We start from the raw sequence: 13,884 nt of genomic DNA on the forward strand, positions 1-13,884 counted from the left end.
TTTCGGAATGCCGTTTTAATGTCGGAATGCCGCGCCCATCGCTGTATGCACACGCCCCCAGCACAACGCCCTGAGCAGAACGTCCACGCCCACAAGGGACTACTTTGCCGGTAAGGTTCTTTTACGTTTCTAATGTATATGGTGGGCAGCTGTATAGCCTATGTCCATCTGCTGCAACTGTCCTTTCCAATGCTGTACTGGGTGTTGTGATTGGTGCTGTGGTTCCTGAGATTACCCGCCTCAAAGGTTTGGTCTCTCTCTTTATTATATTAGTATAGATATATGCACACATACACGTAAGTGTCTATATCCATGTTTTTACACATAGGGGTATAGGTCAACATGAACGGAGGTACACAGATGCCAAACTGTAGGTTTATAAATGCAGAATGTATTTATGAGTGTACATGCAGTGCATACATGAAGGTGTATACAGATAACAAGCAACAAATGACAAAGTATACAGGAGATGTATACAGAAGATAAGAAGAAGCAACATAAGAAAGAGTATATAGATGATATATATGGAGACTGTTGAGACAACACATGAAGGCGTTGCGTCTACGGGCAGCGTATAGTAGTTTATACATGAACTTATTTACATGATGCAAGCTGTATATTTCTATATGCATATTGATGGGATATAGAAACACTCTGTAGGTACATAGACAATACACTTGGCAGAATATAGACTAAACACATATGGTAATATTGATAAATGAAGAGCTACGTAGATGATGTATGAGGAATACGCACCAGACTATATCGACAATATAGGATGGGATTCATTGCCTATGCAGGTGGCGGTGCACAGAAGATGCACTTCGGTTACATTTAGAGGAGTCATATAGTGGGTTTTGGCCCATTTAGAAGGTACAAATGATTCACATGAGATACATGGAATAGTCATGTGAGTTATATAGATGACATAGTAGCCCTCTCACCTGATGTCCACTCCGTAGGTGGCGCACAAGCCCGTCTTCAGCCAGACGCAGTAAGGGTCTCGTGATCCCAAGCAGTTCCTGGAAGCAACGGGGGAAAAACCAGAGTGAAAAGAGGCAGAATGTTGCCAAGAAATATGAAAACTGACCAGAATATTGTCACCCAGATTCAAACATGTAATCAAATTTAAATCCTAGTTCCAAGGAACCAACATGCGCTACGACAAACAGCTCCGCACTGGACCAGAACCCAGGGGCACAGTCAATTAACTCACCCGTCAACACTACTCGGAAGAAATCACCAGAAGCACACACTAGAGGACCAACTGCGGCGCAAAGGCACGATGCTAAGTGCCAAAAATCAGACAATAAACCGCCTGGCTACCAACACTCAATACCAGCCCGTGTCGTGGCGCAGCTACACTATCTATGTTTGACATAATGTACAGTCTCCAACATACATCAGTCCAGGAAGAGTTATTCACTCTTACACTATACCACTATCTCACTGCTTCAGGTTTGTTATTGCGTCTGTTCCCTAATCCCTTCCCTTCTTTCTTGCTCTCCTAGTTGACCTTTCTTCCTCTGTTTCTTTATCGTCTCTCCCTTCTACATCCATCTCCTTTCCTCGGCCATCTCTTGACGCCGCCTCTCACACTCTGCTCTCCTCTTCTCCATCCCCACACTATCCCTAAATCCCATCCCTTCTGCTCAGTCCTCTCTGGTCCTCCCCGTTTCCTCTTCTGGCTTCCATACTCCTCTCTTTTTCCTTGTTCTCCATACTCTCCTTTCTCCTTCCCTCCTTCCCTCCATTCTTCCTGTCTTCTCCCCATCCACTCTTTCCTCACCAGGCCTCATCCAGTGCTACATCACACCTCTCATCCTCAACAAGACACTATACACCAACACGCTTTAACACTCCTACAGACCGGATACCTCAAACACCACACCACCGACTCCACACTACATCACATAGGGTTCAATAGGTCTGAGCAGGACACCAACAACCAGGTTAAGACATGTTGCAAACAAAGCCACCCAACAAACCTCATAACACTCTACTACAACATAAAGATACTCCTCAACAAACCTACCCATTTCAAACCTGCAGATCAAGACACTATTCCACCAGACCATTAAAAAAGATCCCAACACACGACCATCAGGCAAATCTCTTCTGACCATATCATATCAGGTTTGGTCAGCTCAACGCTCCTCGTTGACAAAACGATGACTTGCACCAGTAAAGATAATCACACAAACATACGCACATAAGGAGACACCAAGTTAATTCACTAGACCACAACTTAGGTTCAGAAGGAGGCAATAAAGACACCTCACTTAGGAGAACCTCCAATTGGCCTTGCTAAATACCACATTATAAGACAGCTCGTGCCCAGAACAGATGCCAGCACACACATCTTCCCATTGTCAACTCTTATGCCAGCAATTATGCTAAAAGGCAAAGTAATTGGCGATCAAGGAGCTGTACAAAGACTGCACAACCTAACGTCTATTACAGTATGAAGCACATCTGTCCCTCCAGCCACATGCAGAAAGCTTCAAATAGTAAGAAGATCAGAATAAAGGGTTGAATAGGGCTTTCAACATGTCCATTGTGACTTTGATTCCCAGGCATGTCAGGAGGAGGTCTAAACTCACTTCTTGCAGCTGCCAAAAGTCTCACAACGGCTCAGGGGCACACGGATGACACAGCTGGTAAAGGCCACGTAGAGCGCCTGCCGGTCCTTGTCCAATTGGAGACCCAAGATTCTGCGGTCCTCTCTCTTGACACTGCACCTGCAAAGAACATAAAGCAACCAATCAAATCACTTGAGCAGAAGTGTCAAGAGACAGAACCCAACACGTTGCTCTCAGTGACACTGGGGGACAGAGATAGTTCCACGGAGAGATAAGACAGAAATGTGTTGGGGCACACAGACCAGAAGCAACTCTGGTCAATTATCATAATTTAATCTCATTGTGGGAGAGCCGGCTAAAGGTAAATACACTGGAACCCCTGCTTTATTGAGTCAATCCACCTGTCCATCCAGTGAGTAGCATTTGAACCTGAAACTGCATTATTCAAGCTGGATATATTTAATCCATGGAGCATCACCTAGCAGCGTTGATGAATCCATCAAATGCTTCAGGAAGAATTTGTTGAATCACACAATAGCTCCCTGCCGAAGTGGTGGATCGAGGGAACAGTGCCCAGCAGAAACGGTGTATCCTTGGTAAATCTCCCAGCAGAAACTGTGTCAGTGGACCGGCCCCATGGCACAGGCCTAAATAGAAGCAGGATTCATGAACAATCCCCAATAGAGGGAATGAATCCTTGCAGCAGACCCCAGAAGAGGTAGGGGATCCATGAACTGTCCCAAGCAACAGGGAGGGAAATTAATGGAATCTTCTCAGTGGGAGATGTGGATCAAAGAAACAATTTCACAGAGTCCATGGACAGATGTCAATCTTCCCAGTAAAGTTAGCAAGTCCATGGAGTATCCTACTGCACTGGTGTGCAAGGCCTTTTGATGTGCCCCCCTTGGTTACAAAATACTCAACTTCTGCTTACTCGCCAGGTTGCTGGCAATCGGGAGGGTTTCAGAAATTTGATGTAGGCTGTAAAGCTTAAAGGCGCGCACCTACAAACGGACACTGGCACACATTTTCAAATGTAGTTATCGATCAGAGTTGGATCCGTAACTAACAAGAAAATAAAACATGCAAAAACTTTTTTTCTTTTTTAAAAGCAGAAGCAGAAGCAACAGGGACGAAAGCAGCAGGGCGAGTGGGCAGAAGCAACATGGGACACAAAAGTACCACAGGGGTGTGTGGACGTCTAATCAACAGGGGATGTGGAAGCAAGACGGAAGAGGGTGGGGTGGGCAAGTAAGCAACATGGGGGGTCGGAGAAAGAAACAATGGGAAAGAAGAAGGGCGCGGGTAGGGGGTTCCAACATGGGAGGTGAGGGAAACAATGGGGAGAAGCACGCGGGGAACGGGTTAGAACACAGAGCAACATGGAGTGCTGGGGGAGAGAAGTACACGTAGCAAACAGCTCGAAAAACACATGACTATCATGGAGTGCTTAACACAAAAGAAAAAAGTTATGCTTGAAAAGCAAGCAGTGCAAGCATATCTGCAATCAATTCAAGGAGACGGTAAAGAGGCAGTGCTCCATGGGAGGGACAAACACAAGAATGACATGTTGGGACATACATAAGCAGGAAAATGAGAGTGAGAGTGACAGGAAGCCAACCAGTGTTAAACAATGGCAGGCTTACAGCCCCTATGTTCTTGGGGAGCCACAATACGTATCGCAGCATAAAGCCTCGATCTAACCTCTTACAACCGTTAGCAGTGTAATTTAGAAGGTAGTCGTATGGAATGAAACTCGGAAAGTGTGCTTCACGACTAACAGTTCCCTCCTAAGAATACTTTAAACCCAAAAACCCTGCCAAAAACAATGTGGCCATCAGTCACCTCACAGACCATACATTTGGCTCCTGAGAAAATGCCTGTGAGTACCTGTGCTCTATCAGAAACTAGTATAATGCGTGACTGTTATTCTTTCTTTCTTTTGAATGGGTGAGGAAACGTTAGTATAAAACCTATATCAGTGAGTGGAAAATATATACATAGAACAGATGTGCTTTCTCCTGCGATAGGTGAAATATAATGGATTCCGTTGACCACGTGGATGCAGGTCGCGCCTAAACTCACTTTGCAGGGTTGTAGACACCGATCTCCTCCAGCAGCAGTGTTTCTACGGTTGAATTCTCCGTTGTACCAGAAAGCACTTTTAGCACCTTCCCGTCCTCTGATCCGAGGAACAGCACCGTGTAGTTTCTATAGGGGCCAGCGGTCGTATCCACTGCAATCCGGGTCAGCTTAAACCTAGAACGAATAGGGCCAGGTGACAATGTGACTATCCCATAAAAGCACTGAAAACCCAACAGGCCTGATGTTCACAGTAAAGCACTAGAACAGTGATAACATAAGCCTTCTGCAGTGCAAAACATCTCAAAACCAATATTCATTTGTACATGCAGACAATAGTGGTTGGCGTGGTGGAAGAGTGGCAGGGGGAGATGTTGGGGGACGACAAAATTAAAAAAAGAATATAAAAAATTTACCCGCAGCTGGCTGCTTCGCGCTCTTCTGCTCCTCTCCTCCAGGCACAGGCTCCGAGACTCCACTGCGGCCAATCCTGATGTTGCTTTCATGACATGAGAGCAGCATCAGGATTGGCCTGAGTGATCTGAATTTGAGCTCCCAATGAGACTGGGAGCCTGTGTCTGCTCTTTCCAACCCAGCAATACAGCTGGGGTTGGAGACAGCTTCAGAGCGCATGACGGTTTGGTCGGCCTGAGACATCCAATCACAGTGCACTACCACTCCTCCTACGGCTGCTGTCTCCCATGGCCCCACCCCCAAAGACTCTGCAGGAAAGAAAAAATAGCACGATAATAAAACGTGTTTATTACCGTTTTATTTTTATTTTCCTGGTATTTTGAGGCAGCTGGCGGGGGGCCGGCGCTTCTCCGCCATAGGGGAGGAGCCGCTGCTGCATGCAGATGGGTGCCATAAAAAATTATGTATTATAAAAAAGTATTCTTCTTAGATGAACACAGTCGCTCATGCATTTAAATATAAATGAAGGAATATCCCCAAAACTGCTAACAGGAAGGTAAAACTAAAATACTCCTGTTAGCTGAAGCAAGATGTGATTGACAATGTCTAAAGCCAATGGATGATGTTTCCTGGGCCGAAGCCGAAGAAGCCAATGGCAAAAGGGGACTGAACCAAAACCCCTTCGGCTACAGAATCCAATAAGTTTGCAGTATATTGTTGCAAGAGGCATTGCACATCAAGCCCAAAAAGAAGGCTGAAGAGCCACAAGCATACACCCACTTGCCAAGTGCAGTGAGCCCTCCGCAAGCAATCACATGTGTGACTCTCCCATATCCCTTCCACCTTTTTAAATCCCCAACCCGTACCCTACAGCAAAACACTGAGTGGTATAAAGCACAGATCTGAGATACTGACTTGAACCAGTAAGTTTTTATTTAGTTCATTCTGGTCTCTGTTCTTTAATGCACACAAACACTTTTTGATGTAAATACTGGAATCCTGTTGTACACCATCACAGAAATAATACCAGACAGCATCAGAATGGTTAAAAGGGAAATCTTTGAAAAAGTGGACCGCTGGGTCCAAAATCAGAACTGGTTAAAAGGATTTAAAGAAATTGGGGAGAAATGTGGTTCAAAGATCTCTCAGAAATAGGTGGTAAAGTTAATTCTGGTCAAAAGGCCTGTGCGAAGGATTCTAACATTTGCCACAACTTCCTTACCAACCCCAACCCTAATTTAATACCATGCTGATGAATTATTCAACCTCCCTTACGACCCATCCATGACTTACTCCTAACCCTTTCTGACGAGCCTTGCACGCTTCTCAAGCTCTTCCCCTCCACGGTTGATCAATCCCCACTAGATTTGATCACCGTTCCTTCCACTCCACCATCTTTCACCGGCGGTCTCGGTTTCTCATGATCCTGTTTACTTACCGGCTGGTTGTTTTGGTGAACCAGGGTTTCTCGGTGATTGAGGGTACAGCCTCATCCATGAGAGGGAAGGATTTGATGAATGCCAGGGTCTCGTCCGGGAACTCTGCAGAGGATTTGTACGTAGCGGCTGCACCAACCCCTGCACAGCAGCCAGGTCTGAGGGAGAGGACAGAAGGACAGAGAGTCAGCCAATTTATGCAGTGTCTTAGGTACTTGATGTTCTGCTGATGGTGAAACCCAGACCTACCCACATGCATTACCTACTCACTACTCGCCCACTCCCCTGGCGAGATCTCTAGCTTCATGTATGGTGGTGGACAAGACAGCAAAACAGGTGCTTTGTACCGTGGAATAAAAGAGTGCTTCGTTTTATTTATTTATTTATTCATTCAAAGTTTTGTATAGCGCGAACAAGATCCTTACAGATATCAGAGCGCTTCACAGAGACAGGGGTAGGGGCAGCAGGAAAGAACAGGGATAATGGGAGCAGTATAATAGACACTAACATAGTAGGATAATAACGTACAGAAAACATATCAATATACAATCAGGTAGACAAGTAATACAAGACGGCACAGGTCATTAAACTCACTACAGAAGTGTTCTGGTAAACCTTGGATGTGTGGATGGCTTATACCAAATTCTTAGGCTAGAGAGAACACTGAGTGGGGCATCGGGAGGGTGATTCAGGGAACCAAAGTGTATCATATATTGGTCGGTAGTAAGAGGGTAGCGTAGTAGTGTCACCATCAAGTAGAAGTATAGTGCCAATGGACAAGGTGAACAGTGATACAAAGCGATGCAGAGTCTCTGATACAGTACCTATAAAGTTCAGGAGATCTTGGCCAGAAGGATGGTTTTCACCTCTTTCTTGAAGAGTGCAGTGGAGGAGATAAGCCTGGTTTCAGGAGGGAGCGCATTCCAGATCCTGGGTGCCATTCCTGAGAAGGAGCGCTTGTATGTTTTCTCTTTCCGGAATCTACGAGGTTTCAGGAGTAGATTTTTTGTACTTCTATTGGATCTCGAACCTCCTGATATAGACAACTTTTGAGAGAGGTAGTTGGGTGCATTGTGGTGCACGGCCGCGTGTGTCATAACTGCAATTTTTAGCTGTATTCTGGCTTCAAAAGGCAGCCATTTTAGAGACTTTAAGTCTGGGGATATATGCGAGTGTTTTCTTGAGCCAGTAATGAGTCTCGCGGCAGCGTTCAGGGAGGCTCTTAGGGGTGCCGTTGTGGATAGCGGGAGTCCGCTGAGGGCCACAATTCCGTAGTCTATTCGAGGGATGACTAAAGCTTGTACAGCAGTTTGGAAGTCTTCGGCAGGGAGGAAGGGTTTAATTTTCCTCAGTGTGTTGATTTGGAAGTTAGCTCCTTTTGTGGCTTTGCTAACGTGCTGCTGCATGTTGAGCTTGGCGTCGAGTGTGATGCCTAGGGATTTCGCCAAATCCACGATGGTAGGTTGGACATTGAGTGCTGTTAGGTTATTGAGCCAGGTTTGGGTGGTGGAAATTTTTGCCGGAGGTGAGATGAGTAGGAACTCAGTTTTCAGAGCATTTAGTTTGAGGTGATTATCGGCCAGCCAAGATTGAGTGTTAATAAGTGTGGAATTCAGATGTTTGATATCTTCCGGGGATTGTAGCTTTAGGTAAAGTTGTGTGTCGTCGGCGTACATATGGAATTGGACATTGGACGCTTGGAGCAAGGTGGCGAGCGGTTCCATGACGAGGTTGAACAGTGTGCGGGAGAGGGAGGATCCTTGTGGAACACCTAGATCTGCAGGCACAGGTGTAGATAGCACATTGTTGATCTTGAACTTCTGAGACCGGTTATGAAGAAAGGACGAAAACCATTTGAGAACAGTTCCCGATAGACCCATTCTAGTGCTTAGCAGCTCCAGCAAGTTCTCATGTTTGACCGTGTCAAATGCTGAAGAGAGGTCAAGAAGGATGAGGAGGCAAGACTCATTGCGATCAAGGATTTGGAGGGCGTCATCAATGATGTGTGTCATAGCTGTTTCCGTGCTATGTTTCGCTCGGAAGCCTGATTGATGAGGGTTGAGGAGGTCAAATTGATCAATGTGTTTAGTTAGTTGGAGTTGGACACATTTCTCCAGCAGTTTGGCCAGGGTGGGGATATTAGTGATGGGACGGTAATTGTTTAGGTCAGACGGATCAGCTGTAGGTTTCTTGAGTATAGGCGTGACTTGCCCCACCTTGAGGGAGTCTGGAATGAGACCTTGTTGAAGGGAGCTGTTGATGATTTTGGTCCAGAGAGGGAGGAGCAAGGGGATGAAGTCTTTTACAGCATTAGCAGGTAGGGGGTCAGTGAGGTGATTAGAGGGCTTCAAGGTGCAGAGCAGTTTGTGTATTGCTTCTTCCGAATAAGTATCGAAGTACAACCAAGATGCATTGTTTTTAGGTTGAGTGTTAGACATCCTGGTGTGGTTGGGGAATCGGCTTACATCCATGATGAGATAATTTCTTATGTTGTCAGTCTTTAGCTTAAAGAAAGCAGAGAAGGCTTCACAGTGTGGGGTGTCGCTTGTTGTGCTGTTTGATTGTAAGGGTTGTGTCTTTGTTTGAGTCTTGATTAGTTCGAACAGCTTTCTTGGCCTGTTTTTTGCTAGGTCCAACTGGCGGCTAAAGAAGTCCGACTTTGTGCGCTTTATTTTCCTGAAGTAGGCATTTCTCTTGTTCTTAAGCCTTTTGAGATGCAGTGATGAGGGGTCAGATCTCCAGGTGCGCTCTGCCATTCGCATAGTACGCCTATCGTCATTGAGTCTGTCGTCATACCAAGGGTTGGAAATTTTGGTGGAGACTCTCTTCAGTTGCAATGGGGCGACTTCATTGAACTATTGTATTCATAGAGATAAGGTAGTGGTCGGTCAGTGATTGAACATCCGAGGCACCTGAAGGGGGAAGGAGGAGATTGCCGATGTGGGGAGGCAGGGTAGAGGGGTTAAGATTCTTCATGTCCCTTTTCCAGGTTTTGGATTTGGTTGGTTGAGCCGGGTTAGGTTTAACTTTTTCGTTGATAAAGAAGGTGATAATATGGTGATCTGACCAGTCACAGGGTTGGATCGCCTCCAGTTGGGTAGAGTTCTCTTTGGCGATGATGAGATAGAGTATCGAGCCTTTGTCGTGTGTTGGTCTATCGCATATTTGGGTGAGGTCAAGCGCGTTAAGGAAAGTTTTGAGACTATTCACCACTGTGTCTTTCTGATCGTTCCAGTGGAGATTGAAGTCACCCAGGTAGACTTGGGTGGTCTGTCGACCGGCATTGGAAGTAATCATGTCCATGAGTTGTTGGGTGAATATGAGGTTGTCACCAGGCGGGTGATAGATGAGATGTAAAGCACAGACTTGTTTGCCCTCGCTGGTGATGTCGAGGCAGAGGAGTTCACAGGAGGAAGGGGAGGGGGAGGTGGCTTTATTGGCTTCGCTACTATTTAACATATTTGCATCTCTTCTTGACTTCGTGTTAGGTAAGGGGTCTGAGCACTACAGAAGACCGGCATAGGGTCATACTTCTACTTCATATTTAGTAGGCAGCACTACTGTCCTAGTAAACCTCCTGCAGCCCTATTTGATCGAGTTTGAGGAGTACAGAGTTTGAAATGACTGGTGGTGAACAGTAAAGAAACAAAGGTTGTAGCAAAAGGATAAATTTGTCATGGAATGATAAGATTCGGATGTATTCTAATATTGTTATTTGATAATAATGCTTGATGACCGGATAATATTTTCAGCCCGCTAATAAAGAGTGAAAGTCTTCATGTCCGGTCTCTATATCTTTAATAATAATTATGGGGTGGGTTCTGGTCACCACTCGTATGGGCCTGTATTATTATTATTTTGAGTTTGATATAGCGCTAGCTAGACACTAAAGGCTAAGGAGGTACCAGAGCTAATATCTGGTGATCCGCCTTCGGAGGATCCTATTAGGGAAAGATCTAGAACGCTTCGTAGACCCTTTATTAAACAAGTTTTGTGTAAAGTTTATACCAGGATTTGTAATCTTTACAAACATGAGGTCACATATCACAACTGTGTCTCGAGGGACTGCCCCCAAGCCTGGAACGGTGGACAGTGGATGCTGTGCTCAAGATTATGCAAATATTCATCACAAAAAGAATGTTATAGGAAAGAGGCCCAATGCCCTGGCAAATATGGTCCCTAATACAATAATCAAGGAAGCAAATTTACCATTCATTCTCTTGGTTTGGACTGGTGGAAAGAAATGGGGATCATAACCTGTTAAACCAAAGTTCAACCATTCGGAACACTCTCGCGGAACCCTGAAGGATGCGGAAACTCACAGAGAATTTTACTCTCTTAAAAAAGCCTCTTTTGCGTGGACTCTTTTAAAGCCATCAGCTACGTAACTCTGCCTTATGGTATTTGTATAGCGCCTCCCACCAGTATATGGGCGCTGAAGCGCTTGGCCACGCAGGTAGCACACTACACCAGGAGGATGTGTGCTTTATGGTGTTGACTGAGCCTCGAGCCTATGTGGGAAGTGTCTCCATGTCATAAGCGATGGCGACCAAGGTACTTTATCAAAGTATAATTGAATGCAGCACTTAGTGGTGTGATCGATGAGGAGCGGTGAGAGACTGAGGCACAATTTATAAAGTGTGTTATGCTGGCAGCTCTGATAATCTCTGCTGGTCCCTTTATTGAGCTGGAAGTTCATCTTTTGTGTTATTAATCAGATCTCCCGCGCCTCTTACGGATCAGGAAGAGGTTAAATGTATGGCTAAAGAGTGAGGGGATCAGAGATCTGCCCCACAGACTGAGCTAGATTCCTCCTTGATATCATTCCCATTAGGAGATGTCAAATTGAAGAGATTTGCCAAAATGGACGGATGTATGACATCACAATGCATGCTTTTACTACGCATGCCATTACAACGCAGTTTTTACAACGCAAGTCATTACAACGACTTGCGTTGGGGGGTGCTGGATAGTGGAATAGTTTCATTTTCTATTCCAACTCCAGTCCCCGTGGATAGTAGGGAAGGTGTTGGATAGAAAATTAAACTATTCCCTATCCTACAGCGCCCTCCAGCGCAAGTCGTTGTAACGACTTGCGTTGTAATAGCTGCGTCGTAATGGTAGTGCGGAGCGAAAGTTGCGTTGTAAAGGATGTTCCCCAAATGGACTGCATTATGGTCAGCTTTTTTGTCGCTATGGGTTGTCAGTGCCCAGATTAAATTCGCGGAACAAGTAATCAATATACAAAACACACACAAATCTTTGGTGGAGACACCTTCCTCTTCACCATTCTTTATTTTATGAGTCAAAGGGTAAGGGTAACGCTGTGTGGGCCTTACCTGGGTTTGGGGACTTTGTCCTCTGGGATAGGGGTCCAGGCGGATTCCGTTGTCTTTTGCTCCTTAAACTTGCTGTTGAACACTCTCTCGATGTCCTCCATGTAGAAGGCACAGACCCCCGACCCAGTGATGCTGTGGGAGAAGAGACGTGCAAGGCATGAATACCTGGTATGCCCCTGCAATGGGTGTTCACCCACAAACCTTGATACACTTGGTTTCATTCTGTAGATTTTATGATTTTATGCAGAAAAGGTATCCAACACCACTTCTAAAAATCAGGGGGTTTTAGCCAGCCTTTTTACATCTACAGCTATTACAGACTACGCTTTGATGTTGGCTGTTTCCTCTTATTTAAAATGTGCTTTATCCTGGAACAAAATTATGAATTCCTAATAATCCTATCTGCTGTTTTCTGATCAAAATGTTTATAGATTGTATTTTTTTCGTTTTAGGGTGCTCTGTTTTTAACTGCTTGATAATCGTTTTTAGAATATGTGTTCTGAGGTAAATAGAGTGGATTGCATGTTTTAATGTTTTTAATGTATTTATGTGGTTTTCCATGTTTTCATCTTTTATGATTATGATGTATAATCGAATAAAGATTCTTTCAATTCAATTCAATACCATCCCAGTGAGGGATGGTGTCCAGAAACAGAAGCTGCCCAACATGGAGAAACCCCCTTCCCAGTCTGAGGAGAGCAGTGCGAGCTGGTAGCCTCAAACACAACCAGATAAAGTTCAGGACTGACACAAAGTCTGGGTTCTAGGAAGAACAAACTGGTAAGAACAGCAAACTATGAAGCAATATTTCTGAGGTTTGTCTTAATCAGGACTGACACTACATAACTCGGGCTCTTGCAGGGTGAAGTGTAATTATAGCGCCTGGGGAGAGCCAAATTATGCGGCTGGGTTGACCAAACTATGTGGTAAGAAAAAGAAAATTATGAGGCATAACGCAGCAAATTTGTGGCTGCATTATTTCACGTTTTTCACTGTACCACAGACTGACTGGGCAAAACCTGCACCTCATCAGTACTAGCAGTTCAACATCTAAACACAGTAATCACCAACTGAACAGTGACCAGTTAACCCTTTCAAAGGGGGTGCCATGGCGCAGCCCCATATATGGCACATTCTTCTTAATTACCTTTCGATTCGATTAACTAGAATTTCTTTTGTTGAAATGTGCAGCTAGATAGCAAAGGTAACATGCGGCAAGTGTGGAGGCAGGACGAGAGATTGTACAGACAGTCTGTTCTGTAGTCAGGACCACTGGAGGTAGTTATGCGGCAATGCCGGCGGACCAAATGGGTTGAAAATAAATCCCACGGGCAAGTGGAACTTACAATTAGGCAATTCCGAAGTCGCACCATTTTCCTCATAATGATGGATTTACGATGATTATGAAGAAAATGGTGCGACCACGGAATTGCATAATTGTAAGTGCCACTTGCCTGTGTGATTTATTTTCAATCCATTTGGCACGCCTGCATTGCCGCATAACTACCTCCAGTGCTTAATTTGTAAGATATTAAGTGCCAGGGCTCTGACCAGGCGGCCACTGCAGCTTGCACCACCCATCGCCCTGGTCATCGCTGCCAAAATAACCACTAACCATCTCTCTCGCATCTAAACGTGACAGTTCATATTATTCCAGGTCCCCAAGCTAAAGGAATGGCTGGGGAGGTAGGTGTTAGCCATTTTTCAATGTATATTGTATTCCTAAACAACCGTTGTTCTGCTCATCTCTAAATTAGATGAGCAGCGCCACCATATGGTAGACTGCTCTAAGTATAGAGTAGACAATTAGGTGCTGGTGCCGAGCACCAGAAACCAAGTAAGTGCGATGCTGAGCACTGGAAAGCACCGGCTCAAATTAAGCACTGAACCTCCAGTGGTCCTGTCTGTCCAATCTCACGTCCTACCGCCTCCTGCCCAGACAGATCCCAGGAAGCAGAGCCAGGGCCGGTGGCCGCCCATGCACTAAACGGCCCCGGCTCGCCTCCAACCTGCTCCTCACACGGCTCTTAA

General features: G+C 45.3%; 1 protein-coding gene across 4 annotated transcripts in view; it reads right to left on the reverse strand.

Annotated features, from left to right (window-relative positions):
- Window positions 1-13,884, reverse strand: part of SEMA6C (semaphorin 6C) — a 313,712-nt gene that overhangs the window by 35,569 nt on the left and 264,259 nt on the right. For all 4 annotated transcript variants that reach the window (XM_078670650.1, XM_078670649.1, XM_078670648.1 and 1 more), the window contains 5 exons: window positions 11,854-11,985; window positions 6,517-6,672; window positions 4,668-4,841; window positions 2,604-2,741; window positions 945-1,022 (listed from right to left, as the gene is read on the reverse strand). In XM_078670650.1, coding sequence (XP_078526776.1) covers window positions 945-1,022; window positions 2,604-2,741; window positions 4,668-4,841; window positions 6,517-6,672; window positions 11,854-11,985 — 678 coding nt within the window. The remainder of the gene's footprint in view (window positions 1-944; window positions 1,023-2,603; window positions 2,742-4,667; window positions 4,842-6,516; window positions 6,673-11,853; window positions 11,986-13,884) is intronic.

The sequence above is a fragment of the Lissotriton helveticus genome, chromosome 12, assembly GCF_964261635.1.
Source record: "Lissotriton helveticus chromosome 12, aLisHel1.1, whole genome shotgun sequence".
Classification (NCBI taxonomy): Eukaryota; Metazoa; Chordata; class Amphibia; order Caudata; family Salamandridae; genus Lissotriton; species Lissotriton helveticus.